The sequence below is a fragment of the Brachyhypopomus gauderio genome, chromosome 14, assembly GCF_052324685.1.
Source record: "Brachyhypopomus gauderio isolate BG-103 chromosome 14, BGAUD_0.2, whole genome shotgun sequence".
Classification (NCBI taxonomy): domain Eukaryota; kingdom Metazoa; phylum Chordata; class Actinopteri; order Gymnotiformes; family Hypopomidae; genus Brachyhypopomus; species Brachyhypopomus gauderio.
In genome coordinates this window covers 5,396,601-5,419,311 of record NC_135224.1, presented here as the reverse complement: position 1 = coordinate 5,419,311, position 22,711 = coordinate 5,396,601, and the positions used below count along the sequence as shown (strand labels likewise).

At 50.6% G+C, this 22,711-nt stretch overlaps 2 protein-coding genes across 13 annotated transcripts in view; one reads left to right on the top strand and one right to left on the bottom strand.

Moving 5' to 3' along the window:
* The window catches only part of adgrl2b.1 (adhesion G protein-coupled receptor L2b, tandem duplicate 1), a 106,030-nt gene that overhangs the window by 15,825 nt on the left and 67,494 nt on the right, over positions 1 to 22,711 (bottom strand). For 10 of the 12 annotated variants that reach the window (XM_076972036.1, XM_076972040.1, XM_076972042.1 and 7 more), the window contains exons 6-16: positions 20,154 to 20,456; positions 19,468 to 19,571; positions 18,894 to 19,079; positions 16,805 to 16,843; positions 13,535 to 13,718; positions 9,393 to 9,515; positions 8,855 to 9,060; positions 8,262 to 8,435; positions 2,186 to 2,395; positions 1,342 to 1,562; positions 396 to 462 (exon numbers count right to left, since the gene is read on the bottom strand). In XM_076972036.1, coding sequence (XP_076828151.1) covers positions 396 to 462; positions 1,342 to 1,562; positions 2,186 to 2,395; positions 8,262 to 8,435; positions 8,855 to 9,060; positions 9,393 to 9,515; positions 13,535 to 13,718; positions 16,805 to 16,843; positions 18,894 to 19,079; positions 19,468 to 19,571; positions 20,154 to 20,456 — 1,817 coding nt within the window. The remainder of the gene's footprint in view (positions 1 to 395; positions 463 to 1,341; positions 1,563 to 2,185; positions 2,396 to 8,261; positions 8,436 to 8,854; positions 9,061 to 9,392; positions 9,516 to 13,534; positions 13,719 to 16,804; positions 16,844 to 18,893; positions 19,080 to 19,467; positions 19,572 to 20,153; positions 20,457 to 22,711) is intronic. The other 2 variants (XM_076972039.1, XM_076972041.1) reach the window with 1 other exon arrangement.
* Positions 5,621 to 8,138, top strand: LOC143474546 (general transcription factor II-I repeat domain-containing protein 2-like). Its single transcript, XM_076972048.1, has 2 exons — positions 5,621 to 7,437; positions 7,542 to 8,138. The coding sequence occupies exon 1, from the start codon at positions 5,820 to 5,822 to the stop codon at positions 7,422 to 7,424; it is 1,605 nt and encodes a 534-aa protein (XP_076828163.1). The 5' UTR covers positions 5,621 to 5,819; the 3' UTR covers positions 7,425 to 7,437; positions 7,542 to 8,138.

The following is a 22,711-nucleotide window of genomic DNA, read 5'->3' as shown; positions in this document are numbered from 1 at the left end:
GAAGCCTGTTACGGTGTGACCGAGACTGTGCCTGTTGGCGATCTGACCAGGACTGTGTCTGTTACGGTGTGACCAGGACTGTGTCTGTTACGGTGCGACCAGGACTGTCCCTGTTATGGTGTGACCAGGACTGTGCCTGTTACGGTGTGACCTGGACTGTGTCTGTTACGGTGTGACCTGGACTGTGTCTGTTACGGTGCGACCAGGACTGTCCCTGTTACGGTGTGACCAGGACTGTGCCTGTTACGGTGTGACCAGGACTGTCCCTGTTACGGTGTGACCAGGACTGTCCCTGTTACGGTGTGACCAGGACTGTGTCTGTTACGGTGTGACCAGGACTGTCCCTGTTACGGTGTGACCGGTACTGTGCCTGTGAGGGCGCTAAGAAGACTCACCATTATAATGAAAGCAACTGGTCCGATGAAACTCCAGATGAAGTGGTTATCAACCCTCAACCAGCACCTGCAGAACAACAGATTGAAAACAAGCCTGATGTCATTTCCTCCCAACAGCACCCAAACATTTACTCTGTTGCAAAGAGACCGGAAATCAGGGAGCGTAAGAAAACAGCAATCAGATTCCCCAGCCCGTCAACACGAATCTCCCTCTCTGCCTTTCCAGCACCCTGAAGTGCTCAGAGGTGTGATAACTGTACAAAAAAGGCAAGACTGGAGTCCGATGGTGCACCTTCACGGACTGAGCGTGCGGTTACCCTGGGCCCGGGCCGAGCACGCTTAGCCACGTCCGAATGGAAATCAGCCAGGACGGGGTGCTGAAATATGCACTGTCTGTCTCATTACGGCATGCCTGCACGTGTGCGAGAGCGACCGCGGGTGTGGAATGAAAAAACAGCTAAAAAAAAAAGCTGCTTCATGTCAGTATTTAGCGTTTACACCAGCGTTTACACCAGCGTTTACACCAGCGTTTACAGCAACATTTACACCAGCGTTTACAGCAGCGTTTACACCAGCGTTTACAGCAGCGTTTACACCAGTGTTTACACCAGCGTTTACACCAGCGTTTACACCAGTGTTTACAGCAGCGTTTACAGCAGCGTTTACAGCAGCGTTTACACCAGTGTTTACACCAGCGTTTACACCAGTTTTTACACCAGCGTTTACACCAGACTTTACACCAGACTTTACACCAGCGTTTACACCAGCGTTTACAGCAGCGTTTACAGCAGCGTTTACACCAGTGACCTTATAAAAACAGACTAATCCAAAAAAAAAAAATGTACATCCCGATCTGCCACACCAGTGGACACGTGATGTATCGGTGTATTGGTTGATGCTCATTACAAACAAACCCGTTGGTCAGGTCAGTGAACAGACCACTCACACTTGCTTGGTCCCGTAACTCTGGTAGTCGATGGCGGCTGAGATCCCCACCACCAAGGCGGGGAAGATGTAGCCCGATGCGTAGTAGTACTTGCGGCGTGAGAATTCACTTTCGAAGACCTCCACGAGCATGAGGTAGAGCTGCACACCCTCCAGACACATCCAGGAAAACACGGCCAGGAAGAAGAAATGGAGCAGTCCGGCAACGACGGAGCACAGAATCTGTTCCCACAGAGAGGAGAGACAGCAGAGGGAACGGCGGTGAAAAAGATGACAGAGACAAACACTGTGCCAAGGAGTTTATCATGAAGACATTGTGTCCATATTGTCAAGCCATGTGTAGCTGAACACACTAAACCCATCCATATGTTTCTGTCTGGACCTCTACTCGTTATTAATGTAGCTCTGTGATTTTGATTAAAAACACCGCATTCGGCCCTGGACTGTTTGACCTTCTCAACTCGGTTGCACATTCATATTAAGATGACTAGATTTTGTCACTACATAATGCATCAGAATCAGCCCTACATACCGAAGGGCAGTGGTGTAGTGTATCTGCAGTGCTGTATAAATCTGTCTAGGTCTGGCATCTGTTATCTCTATAAATGAGTCCTTTTATGACACTCGTATGTTTTATTATTCTTGTTAAGCTCTGCATGCCAGGGACAAGGGATATTGGAAAAGAGTCACACTGTGATCTTTTAGCTTTTGCAAGTAATATTGATATAAAAAGGCAGTAATTTGCTCAGATTGACTGTGTCCCAACGGTGCAAATGTTCATTCTCCCAAAGCAAAGGGCGCATTCTGAGGACACAGATCTGGAGGCCTCACGCCCGTTAGCCTACCGGGGGCTCCGTCATGTTGATGCCCACGAGGAAGAGAAGCTCGGCGACGAAGAGGTTGACACACAGGTTCTTCAGGATGGTGTTGCGGTCGCTCTGCAGGCCACGGAAGAAGCAGAAGGTGAAGACGCTGGCCGCCAGGCACAGGAGAGCCGCCGCGATGCCCATGCGCGTCACCAGGCCCACGAGCTGCTCGTGGACGCCCCCGTCCACCTGCGAGTCACGGAGACACGGGTTAACGGACCGCCACGCGCTCACGTCCGCGGTGCGCTCTTACAAACGGGAAAACGGTGCGTGTGCAGTTGGACTGTAACACAATTTTTTTTTTTTTGTCATTTCACCTGTGTGTTCCCACACACTGGATTTGAAATAAACCAATGAATGTGTGGTTAATATACAGCCTGTCAGCTTTAATTCTGGGGTATTTACATCTACCCCGGGGGGGGAATAAAAGCACATAAGGACACATACATCTCTCCCAGCCATTTCAAAGGACCATAAGTAATTGCTCAAATGAACACAATCATAAATAAAATTGTTATTTTATTTGCAAATCCCTTGACTGCTCGAAGTCTGCAATCCATTAACATCAGCAGACTGTGCCAGGCTTGCAGTGTGGATCAGTGGAGATCTTTCCTCCTCCTGCTCGACTCAGGGGCCGTTGGCCAGTCCTCACTTCAGCGAGTCTAATTCACACACAGCGGGCGTCCGGGTGACTGACCGACTTGGCCAGTCTCATCATTCGGGTCGTCGTCCTTCTGCAAGGTGAGGTGCCATTGGTGGGTTTTTTTACGGCATTTGACTGGATCTGAGCGGTTGAGAACGTGCGTTTGGACCGACGCCCCGTTCAGAAGCCATCGCACTGCTGCTGTCAGAAGTCTCGTCGTCGGTAAAGACAGGCGAGCGAGTTCTGGAGCCGGTACAGTGAACGGCAGCCGAACCGCACCGCCATGTTCCACACAGCCCTTTTCTTCCCTCCTCAAATTCCTCCATCGGTTAATGATCATGCCAGTGACCCACAAGGCTTTGCTTTACTACTCTATGTGTTCTTCTATGCATCCCTGAGCAAACCGTAACTTAGGACTGCGGTTCTTGAGCCTAACACGTGCAGCGCTCCCAGGAGGTCGTGTTAAGTCGTGTTAGGGTTTGTGTCCCTTTAGGTCTTCCACACACCTGCACCAACATCCTACCGAATGTTCCCAATCTACTAAACATTTTAATTTCATTAACAGCACCGCAGACTCTTTGCTGTTGCCGAGATCACGAGCGTGCTCTTGCTTCTTAACAAGCAGTTGATTTTGGTAGACCTGATTTATCAACTGATTTATTGGCCAGTTATCCTGTCATTGACGCTACTTTGATCCTGATATTTAGAACCAGCAGCAACAACTGGAATCAATTTTTGCATAAACTAATGATGCAGTGACACATGGATGGACAAACAACCCAGAAAACCAACAGCACAATTAATCATGGTGTCCTGAAACGGGCGATGGATAGGATAGTGTGTCTCTGGTACAAATAAGCCCTCAAATAAAAAATAATGACATTTTAGTCACTTATTATGTTATAACTATGTACTGACCAAACTATTAGTATAACTCATAAAGAGCTTGGTTGGACTATCGTAGTCCGGCTGTCTTAAAACATGCAGTCCAGATTCCTTTCATTTGGACTATTCCAGGTAGATTCTGGCATGTAAATGGCTATTAAGCGTATAGTCTGTGTTTCACCCCAGTTCTGCTGGAGTTTGGACCCAAATCTAAAAAACCTTCCTAGGCTGCCCCCAACATTCAGAACCGTCATGGAGACACACACTTACCACTCCCCTCTGCTGCACTAACCTCACACCTTCGTTAGAGAAGGCTTTATTGTGACCGTGTCACCACCAACACCTGCCCTCACTGCTCTAACCTGCTTATTCACTGCGCTGTCAGCATTAGCACACACACACACACACACACACACACACACTGCTGCTAATGCCCACGTTGCACCCCAGCCCCGTTCACGTGTCCGTCGCCATCACGGCTAATGACGGTACTGACGGAGCCGCGTTCTCACCATTAACTCGCACACGGCTCGCACCACCGTGTAGCCCGCGGCTCACCCTTCTAACACGGCTAACGCTGGTAGTGACAGCATTCTCACCATTAACTCTCCCACGACTCGTACTACTGCGGGTCCCATAGCTTGCCTGCTAAAAGCCCGATTTGACCCTCTCTCCACTCACGCTCACCTCCCTTTATAACGGCGAGTGCTGATGATGATGTATGACACACAGGTCTCCTGTTTGCAGTCATTTCCAGTGAGTAGCCATCAGGGATGGTCATTTACCCTGACACACTCAGAGCACCACTACCTTCTTCAGGGAACCAGTAAAAAAAAAAAAGTCACCAGAACATAGCATACAAGGTCGAAGTCCTACCTGAAAGATTATTTTACAATTTCAATACATGGGCACCCTGTAGGGACTAACTGAATAAGCATGTCAACTTTCAAAACTCTTTCCCAGGAATAAGAAGCCGATCTCATAAGGATTGGACGCTAATTCCTCCCCCATCTTATTTCACGGTGGAATTGCGGTACTTTAGCACACTAAAGCAGAAGCTTAGATCAGGGTTTAGTTTTGATTCAGTCCATGTCCTGCCAGGGACCAGCAGCTTGAAGGTCAGACCAGGGGTGATGTGTCTGTGGTCTATACTGTCGAATGGTGGCCTTATAATTGTGGTTAATGTTACTGCTTGCATCAAGTGATGGTTGGGGTAGAGTTCACGAGACGAGATCTTTAATTACCTCCACCGCGAAACCCCATGGTTCCTCATTTATTACTGGCTAAATGCTAGTTCCCTGTGATATTAATCGTGTAATCGTCCTGTAGTTGGCCTGCTCTCGGAGAAGGTTGTTCCTCGTCACGCCGTGCCTCCCTGAGTCCGTGTTGAGTGGCTGTGCAAATCGACACTCCCTGTTCTGGTTTCACCGGCTTTTTAGCTCCAAGCTACAAACACACGAGTGCAGTTCACCTCTGACCTATCTAAGGCTCCTGCATTTGAAACCCTTGGTCCTGTGGGACACACTTCACCTCTGACCTGCCTCGGGGGCTCCTGCCTCTCAAACCCCGGGTCGTGTGGGGCCCTTTAATGCCGTCTTCCCCCATGTAATTTCTCCGATGACTCTCCGAGAGGCCTTGACCATTCCACCTCGGTACCTGGACCTTATTATAAATACGCAGAAAGCTCGAGTTGACCCTTGTCAGAAAGTATGCGAGTTAAGAGTCTAGAGCAGTGGTCCCCAAACTACGGCCCGCGGGCCGGACACGGCCCGCCTCCACGTTTGACCCGGCCCCCGGAACATTTGACCTGGCCCCCGGAACACCCCCTCCCCCCTACCCCCAGGGAAAAAAATACTGCTCCTTGTGAAAGAGAACGTAATGGCGAAAAGGTTAGGTAAGAGAAAAATTGATTCTGAATGTAGGGTATTTAACCTGCAGTGGACAAACGATTATTTTTTTGTTCAATGCAAAGAAAAGGCTGTTTGTCTCATCTGTAAAGAGGCGCTTGCGGTATTCAAAGAATACAATCTACGACGGCACTATGAATCCCGTCACAAAGACCAGTATGATAGTTTGCAAGGCCAAATGCGGGCAGACAAACTGTTAAAGTTAAAAAGTGGACTGTTAGCTCAGCAGAATACATTTGTACGCCAAGCTCAGCTGAACCAGTCATCCGTTCGGGCCAGCTTTCGGGTTGCTCAAATTATAGCAAGCAGCGGTAAACCTTTCACGGATGGAGAGTTTGTTAAGAAATGTTTGAATGCTGTCGCGGAGGAAGTGTGTCCCGAGAAGAAAGATGTCTTCAATGCAGTGAGTCTGTCAGCGAGTACAATCACCAGACGCATCGAAGAAATCGGGGGTAATGTGTATGTACAGCTGCAGCAGAAGACAAAAGAATTTGACTTTTTTTCATTAGCATTGGATGAGAGCACGGATGTGCAGGACACAGCGCAGCTGGTAATTTTCATTCGTGGAGTTAACGCAAACTTTGAGATGAGCGAGGAGTTGGCAGCCCTCCAAAGTCTCAAAGGGACTACAACGGGGGAGGATATTTTCGGCAAAGTATGCCAAACCATGGAAGACTTGGACCTGGACTGGTCAAAGCTTGCCAGCATTACGACTGACGGGGCTCCTAGTATGGTGGGCGCGTCTCGGGGTCTAACAGGACGCGTGAAGCGGGAGATGGAAGAGCGGGGTCTCACCGCCCCGCTACAAGTCCACTGTTTAATTCACCAGCAGGCACTGTGCTGCAAAGTGTTGAAGTGGGATTCTGTCATGAAGGTTGTGGTGTCATGCATAAACTTAATCAGAGCAAAGGGACTTAAACACAGGGAGTTCCAACAATTCCTGTCTGAGCTGGAGTCTGCGCACGGCGACGTGCTGTATTACACAGAGGTCCGATGGCTGAGCCGGGGCAGAGTTTTGAGGCGTTTTTACGAGCTGCTACCTGAAATTAACGCATTTCTTCATTCAAAAGACAAAACGGTCCCAGAGCTGATGGACCCAGAGTGGAAATGGCACCTGGCATTTTTAACAGACGTGACAGAAATTCTGAACAGCCTTAACTTGCAGCTACAAGGCCAGGGGAAACTCATTTGCGACATGTATTCCCACATAAAAGCATTTGAGGTGAAACTAGCGCTGCTTTTGGAGCAAGTGAAAAAGCACAACTTCGTCCATCTCCCTGCTACCCAAAACCTCTCTGCAGAGAACCCAGCGGTCCCGTTCCCAACTGAAAAGTGCGTGGAAGCACTGGAAATGCTCAAGGCGGAGTTCGGTGTGCGATTCCGTGAACTACATGTTCATGCAAAAGAAATCCGTCTTTTCCAGAACCCCTTTGTTGCCGACATCGATGAAGCCCAGCCTTCTTATCAGTTTGAGTTGGCCGAGTTACAGAACTGTGATGTTCTGAAAGACATGTTCAAGCCCAACAGTCTTATTGACTTCTATGCCGCACTCCCAAACGACACGTACCCTAACATAAAAAAACACGCAATGAAGATGTCCACACTTTTTGGAAGCACGTATATCTGCGAACAAACATTTTCGCACATGAAACTCCTGAAAACTTCGCTGAGATCAAGATTGACAGATGAACATCTGCATCAGTGTTTGAGACTGGCTGTGACTAGAATGGAACCTGACATTCAACTTCTCACCAGCCAAATGCAGGCCCACAGTTCACACTGATGAACATACATAGGTAAGCTCACTTTTCTGACTTGAATGAGTCATTCTGAGTATAAACAAATATGATCATAAAATCTACTGGGATAAAATGCATAAAAAATGTATTGTGCTGTGTAGGTCACAAGGAAGTTGATGAGAGAGAAAGGTATCTACAAGCCTTCTAGAACCTACAATCTACAAAAGGATTATAAGGAAGGAACACGAGAACTTTGAGGGACTACTCATATGAGTCATTTAAGGAAGAAATTCTGTTCTGACAACTTTACCTGTTAAGATGTGCACGGCACAACAGAAAGTTAATGTTCCACAGACTTTTTTTTTTCTGTGAAGAACCCAAAGAGCATTTTTTGGTGTTATTTATTTTAATAATGGTGTTATTTTTTTCTTAAATAGTGTTATTTAGTTGGTTAATAGTGTTATTATTTATTACCAGACTTTTTTCTGTGAAGAACCCAGAGAGGATTATTTAGTTATTATTTCATAAATATTGTTATTTATTTTGTTAATGGTTAATATTTAGTTTGTTAATAGTGTTATTGTTTATTTCTTGACTTTTTTGTGTGAAGATCCCGGAAAGTGTTATTAATGTTTGGTTATGTGTCGCTTTCTGAAAACAATAAATGTTGCAGCACCCCTGTGATTGTCAAACTTTTCTGTTTCAAACTGACCCCGGCCCCCCATCAGAGAAGAGAAAAGTTATTTGGCCCTCGCAGGAAAAAGTTTGGGGACCCCTGGTCTAGAGGTACGGGAAAGAGGAATCTGATATCTGCTCTCAGACTGCTGCAGAGTTGCGGGTGAAGAAAAGGAACCGTGGAGACCCCAGAGAATGTTTCTCACCACGTGTCCCCGGTGTGCCATCAGGATGGCGAAGCTGGTGAGGTGACTACAGGAGCAGGTGGTGTGGGTCTTATTGGTCCCCAGCAACTTGCAGCCCTGAGTGGACCAGTATCCCATCATGCTGCGCTCAGAGTAGTTCCAGAAGGAGCAGTTTGGGTTGAAGTAGTTCTCAGTCTGAAAGGACAAACAAAGGAGCAGGACTTTATCGGGACATCTTCAGGACATAGGGTTTACCAGTGCCAAAGCTACTGAAGTGAACTGCAAGCGTGGCCTTGATCACCACGCACACTGAGACGTATCAGTTCAGCTTATCACGTCTCTGTGGCCTCAGGTAGAAAGTCTAGCTACACTAATTAGTAAGTACTGATGTTCATATTCATTAGGGAACAATACACCCTGGATTTTTACACCATTACATTTCAATATAACCTGATTCGTGTCACAGATTTACGAAGACACATTTCCTCATGCTCCATCTTCACGTGCCGACACCAAAGCGTTTCATCACGAGGCCAAAGGTTCTCCTTTTCATCTCCGGCGACACAATGAACGGGCCCAACGCCGAAAGGCCGCAGCATGAAAGCTCTGCTTACGTCGAGGTGCTCCAGGGTGAAGACGGCGGGCTCGGAGACGAAGACGCGGCTGGACTCCTTGTTCATGGAGGCGGACAGGACGTGGGAGTTGACGGTGAGGGTGTGGTTCCGCACGCCTGCCTCGTCCGCCAGCCTGAGCGTGGCGTTCTCCGTGGTGAGGAAGCGTCCGAGGTGCTTGTACAACACAAACACCAGCTTCGCCACCCCTGCGCGGAGGAAACAGGAGATCACATCTCAGGAAGAAGAAGCAGGTTCTCAGGAGCTACAGGGACGCTCCCAGATGAGGAACGGGAGGTCTTTGCTCAGCTTGGATGTTAATCCAATATAATCTGTTCTAATACCACAGGCTCTAGACCCGTGCTCATAAATTATGGCATTAAGGGAGGAATATGCATTGCTTTCGTCTTTAAAAAAAGGTGATTGAGCAATACAGAGCTGATGGGTTATTGTAATGAAGGCCTTGCAGGCACACTGACCCACTTGTGAAGGGTTACATGGGTGTTAAAGTGCCCGCCAGCAGCACCTGTCCATTACTCACCGTTCTTGCTGTTCAGTTTGACCGTGTTGGCGGAGAGCTTGATGGTGACACCCCCTCTGCTGCTCTGTGGGAACCTGAAGTCCTTGACCTGCCCATCGGTGCTCAGCACGTGCACGTCCAGCACTGCGGGAAGTGGGAGATTCACAGGACACAGCAGTCAGCACCCAGGAGGACCTTAAGGACAATCCGTTGGATTACGAGGGCCGCGCTTCTCAATGGAGATTAGGCACAGCTCCGCTGGCTGGGCGGACTGCATTGAAAATCATTTGGAAATGTTAAGTCTGTGCTGTAAGCTGCCTTGTAGAGTATTTAAACTGTAGCTGCTACCTGCTATTCTATATGCAGCCGTGCTATGATTCCGTTATTGTTATTGTTACTCGCAGCAGCTGGGAGGAAAATTCAACAATAACACTGATAAAACCATTTAAGAAATGCCATTAAAAAGGTGAGGAAGTGAAGGCTAACTCTAACCTGCTGTATCTTTTAGCCACTAGCATTACCTGGAGATACTAGTGTGTCTGACAATGTGTGCTGAAAAGAAAGATATGGAGCATTTAGCCATCCAGACATACACACAACCACAAACACACACACGCACACACACACACACACACACACACACACACACACACACACACACACTGCTAGTATGTAACCGTCAAATTCAGCAGAGATCAAACCTATCACTAGCCTAGACTTTCCCCGGTGGCCAACGATAAGTTGGGAGTGTTGAGCTGAGGCGATCAGGGCCCACACGCAGCAGAGCTGCCGACCTTTCACACCCGTGCTGCGCTCCCTTTGATGTGGGAGAGCCCAGGGAAGCCAGACGGCAGCGCGGGCGAGAACAACCCCCCCAGAACCCCCCCGGCCCGCGGCCCGCTCCTCCCCACAGAGCCCACCGCCAGCCTCCCAGCCGGCGCCTGGACCGGGCGTGGTGGAGGAACCTGCTCTCTGCTCCGGCCTCCTTTTCTTCCCACACCTGTCTGACGCGTCTTCTTCACTCAGCCCCCCAGCAGATACCCGTGTGTTGTGGTGGAGCTAAATGATACTAATTACCAGCAGGAGACAATGCAGAAAAGAGAGGGAGGGTGTGTGTGTGTGTGTGTGTGTGTGTGTGTGTGAGAGAGAGAGAGAGAGAGAGAGAGATAGAGAGAGAGAGAGAGAGAGAGAAAAATAAAGACAGAGAGAGAAAAATAGAGAAGGAGAGGAAGAGTGAGGGAGAGAGCGACAGAGAATGTGTGAGAGACAGAGAGAGAGGAAGAGAGAGAGAAAGAGAGAGAGAGAGAAGGTGAGGGGGGAGGAGAGAAGTGAACAAGTGTATCATTTTCCAGAGTTAAAGTTCCCCGACGTGGTCCAGATCAACGTTCTGTCCCCACAGCCAGCGGCACCAGACCACATTATCACGTCTTCCATTTCTCAAAGGGAGGAGTGGAGGAAGACTGAAAAAGCTTGCACATGTGTGTGCGCGTGTGTGAGCGTCCGTGTGTGTGTGCGCGTCTGTGTGTGTGTATGCACATGTGTGTGTGCGCGTCTGTGTGTGTGTGTGTATTCACATGTGTGTGCGTGTCCGTGTGTGTGTGTGCGTCTGTGTGTGTGTGTATGCACATGTGTGTGTGCGTCCGTGTGTGTGTGCGTCTGTGTGTGTGTGTGTATGCACATGTGCGTGTGTGTCCGTGTGTGTGTATATGCACGTGTGTGTGTGTCCGTGTGTGTGTGCGTCCGTGTGTGTGTGCGCCCGTGTATGTGTGTATATGCACATGTGTGTGTGCGTCCGCGTGTGTGTGTGTCCGTGTATGTATGTATGCACATGGTGTGCGAGGTGTGTTGGTAGCAGGGAGGTGGGTGACTGATGGTAGAGACAGGAAAGTCGTTTAAGACATTTATGCCCGTTATCATTAAGAATGAATGTTGTTCTCAGGCACTGGGCTGTACACTAAAGTAATGCTCTTATTACAGCATTACAATGTATAAACACAAAGAATCGCCTCCTGGTTTGCAGTTGCTTCAGTGCTACATGGCTTGTTTGAGGGGTTCTCTCCTTTTCAAAGGTTTCTGCAAGAGACGTATTGGATTCATCTCGTTTGAGTCCTGAGTATTCAGGGTTATTGTGGCCACATGGCAACAAATGTGTATAGCACACAGGCCTCAAGGACAGCTGTGTGTGGTTCTTCTCAGAGCTGCAGACCCAGCCCAAAAAGCTGCCTCACTCGTGTGTGAAGGCAAGCGTGCAGGCCTGTGCACGGATATGAGACGGGTCTGAGACGTGCAGGAGACGGGCACGAGATGTGAATGAGACGGGGACGAGACGTGCACGAGAGCAGCAAAATGCAACACGAGGACGAGAGAACGGTGGAGATGCTGGAGCTAATTAACACGAAAAAAATAAAGATCTCGTAAAGAAGAAACAGATTTTTGATAATCCGCTTCAATGTCGCTGGAGAGGATAGTAACTCTTTCCTGACATCTGCTTTTCAAATAGCGTCTGTGTCTGGTTTTGAAATCCTGAGATATACTAGCCCTATACTTTAATATTCAAGCACAGCTCAAAGGACCTGATTGAGAGCAGCGTAAAACAGGTGCAGTAGCTCAATGGGAGTTTGACGAGAGTTTCCACGCAGCTGACTCCAGAGTCAAAGCCGGGCTGGGGGGGCGGAGGCCATTGAGGAAAAGGTTGTAGGCAGAATCATTGGAACCCAAAGGCCTGTGCCACAAATGACAGTCGAGTGCATAAAGCTGACTAATATGAATGAGCTCACGTTACTAATAAAGTCAACTGGCACAGGCGCATGGAAGCTTTGCTCTGAGTGGCCCAGCGAAATTAAACCCACTTCACGCTGTGCGCTAGGCAAATCCGCTCTTTTTCAAATCCCCTCCACTCTCTGCTCAATAAACCCTCCTCCAAAAGAGCCCCTTTATTTATTTATTTATTTGTTTGTTTGTTTTTTTTACATTTTTTATCTGCACATCCATGAAACAAGCACCTTTACAGCTGCCACGACACCACGCACCACTCACAGCTCCTACGGACGAGCTGACAACTGAAACTAAACCCAAATCGGAATCCAAACTTTACGTGTGTGAATGCTGCGGTTTTATGTCGGTTTTGCTAAATCAGTGCGGCACGCTATGCAGATAAACAAAACAAAAAAGTGAGAGTTTACAAAAAGGACAAGGAAATGAAAGCCCTCTCCGAACTGCTACCAAAACCAAATTTCCTTCTCACAAATGAGCAAAGCTCAGTGCTGAAGGAGCTGGCCCGTGATGCCGGCTGACAGCCCTTCTCCGGGAAATGTTCAGAACATCGCATCGGTGACTTACGTCACAGCGGAGTAAACAAGCACCCCAGCACTACTGCAGTCAGAGATCACACGGCCCGAACGTTACACCTCTGGTCCAGACGGCTGGAGTCTGCCCGGTGATGTTGTGCAGAGATGCTAATGTATGACTCGCCATTCCACCCCTGTGAAAGCTTTGGTCTGTGCTGAGTTACATGTGTCTTTGGTCTCTGACCCCTCCCTATTGTGACATCACCGGTCTTAATTGTACAAGTGCCTGGTTATGTGTGGCATTGTAAATTGTAAACGTTGAAATTGTAATGGAGAGAAACGGTACAAGTTTTTTGGCTTGACTTGTCCCCAACTTCAAAGTCAAATTCATTCATTCAAAGCTCATAAAATGAAGTCAGCTAATGTGGAAGCAGCATTTGGAACACATGGGAGAAATCTGCTGTTCACATTACAGGCAGCTGCAAAACAAGTTCCAACATTTATTCTCTCCTCTGGCCTGTGGCGACTCCGAGAGTGCCATGTTTGGGTTTAAGACTTCGGACGATACGTCGACAAACTTGAACTGCCCTGCTGTAGTAGAGTAGCAATCTGAAAGGTGGTCTCTCGCACAAAGCACCGAGGAACACACACACACACACACACACACACACACACACACACACACACACACACACACACACACACACACACACCGACCACAGAGACAGAGGCATGGAACAGACCTCGGCCATCCAAAACTCCGTTTTTACATAAATAACAGTATGTAAAAAGCGTCTGCACTCTGCTAGCAGCGTCCTGTTTCACACAGAAGCCCCATCATCGACTCCACCTCCAGCGCCTGATGAAACCACTCACTTATATTATCAGCGGGCACGCTGACGATGGCGGGCTCAATCAGGTTGTCTGCGAAGACGAAGGCACCTTCCTCCAGGGTGTCCAGCAACATGGTGGCAGTGTGCGTCTGCTCCGTCGAATTCATGTCCCCCCAGGACTTGAGGGCCTCTGGCCTCAGGAGGTTGTCAACCGTGTCCACAATGGCCTGTAACCGTGGAAACAAGGAAGATGACAGTAGGTTGATATTTGCCTTTCCCACAATTCCCACCCACCCCCCCCCCAACCCACAAAAAAAAAGACTCCTCGCATGGGGTGCATGAGGGGGTAATGAAAGTAAATGAGACTCATCACAGGCCAGTATAGCCATGATTGGGGGAACCGCAGACTTCAGGACGTGGGTATTTGGCCCAAATAAGACTTGGTGATATGCCTGGAATTGAGAGTGTGTGTCAGGTGCCTTTTTTGTGTGTGTGTGGGTGTGTGGATGTGTGCTAGGTTTGTCATTTAACCATTACAGGGGCTGTTATTGCAAATTCCAGAGAGAAAGTACTTTCCAAAAAAAATGCCACATTCTTCTGTGATTCCCTATTTCCACACAGGGCCTGTTTTCCAAAGAACAATTATGATTACAACTCCACGACAGGATCTGACCACATCGGCCTGTGAGCGGATGCTTTTTCTTGGGAAGGAAAAGCGACTTATCAGATGGTGGGATCTGTCTCCAGAAAGCCCACCAGGCAGGAGGGCAGAACGTTCCTGTCCTGTTACTCGCTTCCAATCAAAATCCTTTCATGCCTCTCAGCCTGGGGCAGGCGTGCGGACGGACTTACAGCCTGAAGCAGGCGTGCCGACGGAATTAAAGCACCCTGAGGCGGTTCCCTTATTTAAGCACTCTTACCTCCCTCTTTTAAACACACTGGGTCTAGCGTCCCGACACCAAACCTACAGTGGAGGCCTCTCCAGTTGCGGTAGACAGAACTGTACTGGGACCTGCTCGAGTGGACCGGCTGTGGTAGACGGCGTGGCATCGGGGACCACTCGAGTGTAGAACAGCACAGGGACCCATTCGGGTCAGTACACATGCTAGACAGAGCTGCATCATGGGCCACCCAGATCCACAAATAGATGGAAATGGATCGGGATCCGACGGGATCCTGTGGCACTGGGATCCACTTGAGTCAGTGGGTATCTGTACACAGAACGGCGGACTTATCCCCATGTTGATGGTGGTGATTTAACACTGGCGGTGAACTGTCCACTGCGGACCGCAGTAACGTTTTTACCACTTGCCGCCGCGTTTTACTGTCAGCTGAAAACTGTTCAGCGTCAGGCAGACAGGCGACCCTTAAGACACTTACCTTCCTGGTTTAAGCGGCTTTCCAGGCCGTAACAGAACTGACCGTATTCAGTTCATCACCTTTATGGGCAGGATCAGGTGTGTTAAAGCTCAGAAAACACAGGGAGCTGCTACTGTGGACACCCGTGTTTCACACCACAAAATGTCCTTGGTCCTGCAAGTCCAGCAGGGGACGTGCCACGGAGTCCCACCGTTGACGAGCTGAAACCCACGTGTGCGTTTTCCTCTCATTACCACAACGTTAAATTAGCTGCTATGTTCATGATTTAAATTAGCCAGTGAGTTTATTGCATCGTGCAGCAAAACGGAAGAAAGCGATAACTTTGCACACGCCTACCACGGAATTTTGTTTATTTCTTTAGTTTTTGTGGGAGCAACGCTGAGTCACCAGCTGATGAATAAACGCCGTGTCAGCAGGCCACCCTGTACCTGGTCTCGGTCCGAGGAGTGAAGCGAGAGGGTCCAGAAGAGCATGAGGGTTGATCCACCTCACCCAGGTGAGGCTCTTGATTTCAGGACCTTGGCCCACTGTCCCCAAACCAGCCGAGTTATCATGACACCCCAAACCTTGGAGCAGGCCAGCGACATTTCTGGGAGCTACGCTGTCTCCGTGGTCAGGTGGACGCCTGAGAACCGGCCTTAAAACCCAGTCTGGAGAAAAAGGCTCTTCAGACATTCCTAATTTGAGGATAGTTTGTCAACACTGAAACACTGATGTAATGGGGAGGGACTCCAAACCAGGGAGATCATAGCACACATTTGAAGAAGCTGGCACAAAATAGCTATTTCTCTTGGCAGACGCGAGGGGGAGGGGCATCTCCCTGTCACATGAATCACAGTCAGAACGAGTCTGATACGGCACCAGGGTGAGACCGAGCCGTGGTGCGTGCGGGTGCGAGCGCAGATCCTCTCGGTGAATAAAATGCCGAAAACAATCGGAGCGGAGACAATGGCGTCAAGGACGAGGGGACCGTATCAAGCGAACATAAATACGCTAACGAGGAAAATGGACGCTTCAAACAATGGCGTGCGGCTCCTGGCAGCCGGTAGAAAGAAGGAGAGCAGGAAATGGTGCAAGTTAAAGAGGGCGACTTTGATCACGCTATTGGCAGACGGAGATGGTGCAATTACGGCTCTAAGGAGGCAATTACTTGTATAATGCTCAAGTGGTGAGGAGGGCCAGAGAGGAGAGGAGGTGCAGGAGGGGAGGGGGGGAGACAAAGGAGAAGGAGAGAACGAGAGGTTGAGGAGTGAGATCAGAAGGAGACAGATGGCGAGTCAGAGAGAACAAGGCTGGGGAAGAAAGTGAGAAACAGCTGAGCAAAGAGACAGCAGGGAGACAGAGAGAGTGTGGGAGATGGAGAGAGAGAGAGAGAGAGAGAGAGAGAGACAGGGTGAGACGGATAGACGGAGGGTGAAAGAGTGTGTGAAGAAGGGAGAGGGGGCAAGAGGAGGAGCACAAGAGTAGGAGTGGGGTGGAGGGGGGGAAGATGAAAGGTAAGGAAGAGCAGACAGGGGGTGGAGCAAGAGAGATAGAGAGAGGGAGAGAGAGAGAGAGAGAGAGAGAGAGGGACAGAGAGAGATGGAGGTAGGGAGGGAGAGAGAGAGAGAGAGAGAGGGAGAGGGAGGGAGGGGGAGAGAGAGAGAGAGAGAGAAGGAGGGGGAGAGAGAGAGGCAAAGTACAAGCAGGAGGGAGAACAAGAGGCAAGTGTTAAAAACAGAAACAACAACAATAAAAAAACAAACAAACAAAAAATTCCCCAGCAGCTAGGCAGACAAAGGCAGAGATGCTAACATAGATGCCTAAAGAATGAGTCAGATACCAGCCCAGAATGTCTGCAGCCAGACAGCCAGACAGACGGATGGACAGACGGACAGTCAGCAAAGCCGCATGCAGCAAGGCTGGGAGCAGGAAGCTTGCACTGTATAGATACCTTCATATACGCTCGGCATGTCTTTTCACGTTTTTGTCGCTTTTTTAGGAGAAAGAAACACACACGCACACAACAAGAGTAAAGATCAGGAATGAGACACAAACACTCACACACACACACACACACACACACACACACACACACACACACACACACACACACACACACACACACACACACACAAAACGACCCGTCACACACACGCACAACAACACAGAGAGAGAGAGAGAGAGTTAGAAAACACAAGAGCCTATGAAACCAGTGTCATCCGCAGTCCCGTGTACAATCAAGCATTTCCAGACCTCGCAGGGCCCGTGGTGTGGGGTGGTGTGGTGGTGTGGGGTGGTGTGGGGTGGTGTGGTGGTGTGGGGTGGTGTGGGATGGTGTGGGGTGGTGTGGTGGTGTGGGGTGGTGTAGGGTGGTGTGGGATGGTGTGGGGTGGTGTGGGGTGGTGTGGGGTGGTGTGGTGGTGTGGGGTGGTGTGGGGTGGTGTGGGGTGATGTGGGGTGGTGTGGGGTGGTGTGGGGTGGTGTGGTGGTGTGGGGTGGTGTGGGGTGGTGTGGTGATGTGGGGTGGTGTGGGGTGGTGTGCGGGAGAGCTGAGGCACAGCCATGCCCAGCAACCCCTCCACCCATTTTCAATTAAAAGTGTCTTTTGAATACATAACTAGCTTACAGGACCCAAACAGCAGGACTGCTGAATCTCAGGGAAGGAGTCTGGGAGAAGTGCTGCGGCGAGAACTGGACCGTGCAATCAAATGAAGCCCGAAAATCCATTAAACTCAATACATTGAGCTGGAGGAGGTCATTTGTATTTGACGGTCAGGATAATTGTGCTATCTGGCGATATGATCGTTTCGTGCTCCACGCTAGTCGCTCCGTCAAAACAAAGTGCCCCCTTCTCCTTCTCCACCTTTCATCTCTCTCTCTCTCTCTCTCTCTCTCTCTCTCTCTCTCTTTCTCCTTCTTTCTCTGGCCCGATTTTCCTTTCTGTTTCTTTTTCTATAGATTTTGTAAGTCAGGACATTCTGGGACTAATAGGTTCACCACGAGCCAGTCCTGTGGGGGGGGGGGGGGGGGGGGGGGGGGGGGGGGCACGCTGAGAAGAAGGAGAATGAAAATGTCGCTCTGTGGACCGGATTTCTCCCCCTGTTCGTAGCCTGCTTCATTTCTTTCACTACGGCGGGAGCCTCGGGGCGCTGGGTCTGCGGTGCTGCCGCTAGCCTCCGGTACCGCCGTCTCCCCCGCACTCAACCGGGCCACCGTCCTTCACGCCAGAGAGCAGCAGCTCCCGTAGGTCTCCCAGCCGCTCCGACGAGGAAACCAGACCCCCCCCACCCCAGCACGGCCCTGCCCGGCCGCGTGTGCCCGGGCAATTACGCTCCGGAGGGGCCCAGCTTCGTTCCTCGGCTTTTTTTAGACGCTCGCTAACCATTAGTGGTGGCTTTTACATCCGCAGCAGCAGGTGAGTCGGATGTGCCAACCCTGTAATTACTGGGGAGGTGAACTGGAAGAGATTTGTGTGTGTGTGTGTGTGTGTGTGTGTGTGTAGATAGGTTGTGGGGTGAAGAAGCTTTGGGACCAGAGTCTGCTGTGCTACTGACAGACAGCCAGAGAGGAGTGACCTTCTCCACAGACTAGAGGCAGAAAGTGTTATTGTAAAAGACACAAGACGAGGTATTCTGCCAGGCAGATGGGCACGAGTGGGTCAACCATCAGGAGGTCCACAGCACCAGCGGAATGGTTCAGGAATTCCACAGTGGCAGGAAAATAAGCTTCGGGAATTACAGGGGCAATTGGGATCAGGAAATCCACAAATTCCAAATTGTGCAGGGCTCAGGGATTCCAGAAGAGCCGCTGGAAACAGAATGTAGTAATGCGAAGCAAACAGAAGCCAATCTCGCCTAAACACCTCCCGACAAAAAGAAACATTAGAACCGGCTCCGCGTTTCAATAATCGCGCTGGAAATCTCACAGAAACGCGGTGCATTACAGCCCGCCATCAGCGACCCGAGACCAGCCCGAGCTCCACCCCCGCCCCCACCTCCTGGGCCCTGGCCCGGCCTGGCAGGCAGCACGGTTGCTCCTACCTTGATGAAGCTGCGTCCGGGCGAGTCCTTCTCGCTGGGCCGGAGCTCCTGGAGCTGAGCGTCCAGGATGTCCACCAGCTGCTCCATGAGACGCACGGAGGACGTGACGTCTCCGGCGAACACGGGCCCCTGCGTGTGCCGCGCCAGCTCGTTGGCCAGGTTGGCTGCGTTCTCTCCGCTCCGGATCTGACCCGTTTCAGAAGCAAATGTGTGATTACGGGGAAGCAAATTACACGTTTGGGTTTAAGACGGGGTTGAGGAGTGGCGCGGGAAGCCTTGTTGATAAACTCTGTGACACATATTTGGGTCAGCGAGTAAATCTTTGGTGTGAAACAGATAAGGACGCAAACTGATACTTGTTGCAGGCAAACAAACACGGTTCCTTTAATGATACAAGGTCGTAGTTATAAACAAAATTAATTAACAGTAATTACATTTTAAAGAGCTGCTGCAAAAGCTTTTGACATTCCTCCTGAGGTGCATACACATCATTATAATAAAAACATGGAGTTAAAAATACAAACACGCATGTAGGTATGCAGGCGTGTACGCAGAAACGTTCTCTCTCACTGACCTTTTGCGCCACCTGTGTGACCCAGTGGGAAGTGCAGTTGCTGAGATCGGGGCCCTTCGCACTCCAAGCCCCGCCCACAGAGGAGCAGTGGTGGGACGCCACGCCTGAGCACGGAGAAAGGACGTGAAGCCGTGCTGATGGATCTGCCCCAACCTGCCCCAACCTGCCCCCCAACCTGCCCCCCAACCTGCCCCAACCTGCCCCAACTTGCCCCCCAACCTGCCCCCCCAACCTGCCCCCCAACCTGCCCCCCCAACCTGCCCCAACCTGCCCCCCCAACCTGCCCCCCAACCTGCCCCCCAACCTGCCCCCCAACCTGCCCCCAACCTGCCCCAACCTGCCCCATGCCTTCCTGTCCGAGGATAAGCCCTTCTCTGGAAACAGGGCCCTTCCCCAAGCATATCAGGGAAACAGAAGACGGTGTGTGTGCTGCCGGAATCTAATCTAATCCACCGCCAAGCTGTCACAACAACATACAAATCCCCTCCCTACCGTTCACAAACACACGGGGTAATAACCAGGGTTAAATGAACTCCTATGGTGTTTAATAATATCCTGAATTTAAGCCCAGAGTGGTCCCATGGGCCTTCTGAATTAGTAGATTTAACACAAAAGTTTACTCTGTAAAAACGTTATTTTTCCACCCGTGCACACACACACACACACACACACACAGAAGCACCCACCTCTGGTTCCTTTCGGACACGGCCTCTCCACGGTCATGCCCCGGTGCGTCTGGGGCCAGACGATGTCTCGGACCTCCGTACTGTCACAGAAGCGTTTGCTGGAGGGCGTGAGGTTGCCGGCGGTGGGGTGGGCCACACCCGGCTGCTCTAGCACGGGGTCCGGGGCCCCCCCGCCCTGCCGGGGCCCCAGCGTAGTCGTGGCGTTGCCCTGACCGCGGTGGGCACCGCCGGTGGTGCTGCTGACCGCCGTCGTGCTCCTCCTGGGGGACGGTGGCGACGTGACGTCGTTCGCGACGGACGACACTGAGGAGACGAGAGCGTCGGTCGCTGTTAGCATGCGGACTTAACTGGACCTACAACCACATCGCCCATCTGAACATCCAGCTGCATCATCTCACCATTACACCAAGCGTACACACATAGCGTAGGCATGGTTGGTCTGCTCGACCCATGCTGGTACTCAGCACCTAACACTTAAAGAGCCGCGTGTCTGAGACGATGAGGAGTTAACATGATAACGAGGGCCGTCAGGTGCAGCTAGTGATGACAGAGTCTGAGGGAAACTTCAAACATCGAAACAGAGTGTAGCTCCAGCCCACCGCAGGAAGGAGCGCTCGGCTCGGTGAACGTCAGTGGTTAGGAAACCAAGCCTGACTGCATTTTAGTTTTTGGCCATCGCTCTTTGCACTGTTTTTATTTTTTCACACCCCTCCCCCCATCTTTTCTTCATTCTGCCCCTGTCTTCTCGGTGTGATTCACTGATAAAGCCATTCGGAGTTGGTGTGAGAAGGACCAGGACACAACAGAACCAATGCCTGGATTCTGCTCGCTGTGACATATTTAAGGGAATTCATCACTGTGTTTGGATTATATTTCAGATCATGCATACAAACATGTATGCACTTGCATGCATGCACCCACACACACACACACACACACACGCACGCTCAAACACGTCTCTCCTCAAAGAAAGCGAAGGAAGGAAAGAGCTTCAGCAGGACACTGAGGCATGTGTGGCGTCCCCCGTGCGTGAGCGTGTGAGGGAACGGTTATATCACACACGGCAGCAGCTCCGATTTGCCTCACACTGATAGGAGAACGCCAGGATAAGTGTGAACGTGTCTGTGGGCCGGCTGATTGCAGCTACGGCCGCTCCGTGGCGTGGATGGAGCTGACGGGAGCCCAGCGAGTGCTGGCCAGTGGGGGGAGGAGTGGAGGGGAGGGGGGGGGCAGTGGCAGGGAGGAAATATCACATATCTGGCAACCCATCATGGGCCGCAGTTCTCCATTTCCTCAGAGAGAGCACGCATGCCGGGCTGACCTCCAAGCCTCCAATCTGGAACATCTTTTCTTTTGTTTCTTCGTTCCGGCAAAATATGTAGTTCATTATCTGCCCCCAGTCACAGCACACCGCACCCCTCCATTAGCCAGAAGCACCCCAGCTCTGACCAGGGGAACCTGAGAGGGAACCTGGGCAGAGCGAGACCAGTCCAACCCGCCGGGCTCCAGCGTCTCCTCCGCTGCACATCATCACCACACACTGATTAGTTCAGCCATTAATGCAGGAATACACCACGGCATCATTCCAAAGGGCGTTCACTCCATCCCTCACACATGTAGTCACTTACTTCCTCACTCACTCACTCACTCTTTCACTCACTCCCTCACTCACTCACTCCCTCACTCACACATGTAGTCACTTACTTCCTCACTCACTCACTCACTCACTCTTTCACTCACTCACTCCCTTACTCACTCCCTCCCTCACACATGTAGTCACTTACTTCCTCACTCACTCACTCACTCTTTCACTCACTCCCTCCCTCACTCACTCCCTCCCTCACACATGTAGTCACTTACTTCCTCACTCACTCACTTTCACTCACTCCCTCACTCACTCCCTCCCTCACTCACCCCTTCACTCACTCACTCCCTCCCTCACTCACTCCCTCACTCACCCCTTCACTCACTCACTCCCTCCCTCACTCCCTCCCTCACTCACTCCCTCACTCACTCCCTCACTCACTCACCCACCCCTTCACTCACTCCCTTCCTCACTCACTCACTCACCCTTTCACTCACTCCCTCCCTCACTCACTCACCCCTTCACTCACTCCCTTCCTCACTCACTCACTCACTCCCTCACTCACTCACTCACTCCCTCACTCACTCACTCACTCCCTCACTCACTCACTCACTCCCTCACTCACTCACTCACTCCCTCACTCACTCACTCACTCCCTCACTCACTCCTTCATTCATTCACTAATTAATTCTCTCCATCAAGCCTCTCTCCATACTCACGTGTGTGAGATGTATTTGATTCTGGTGGTTGATGACCACTAAACGTGTAGGTTCCTAACATGGAGGCCCTGTCACAGTACTGCCCTCCTGGAGCAGCACGCGGCTAAATCAATGAGGCTCCCACACTGCAGCGTTTGACACTTCTAATTTCCCAATAGGAGCCCGTCCAGGGAACCACTAACTGTATCGTGCAAAGCTAGCTCTAGACCAGAAAAACACCACACATATAAAGTCAGACATGACACTATGACACT

Bases quoted from the DNA above. Each gene is read 5' to 3' on its own strand.
- LOC143474546 (XM_076972048.1), top strand. From the start codon at position 5,820: ATGCGGGCAGACAAACTGTTAAAGTTAAAAAGTGGACTGTTAGCTCAG.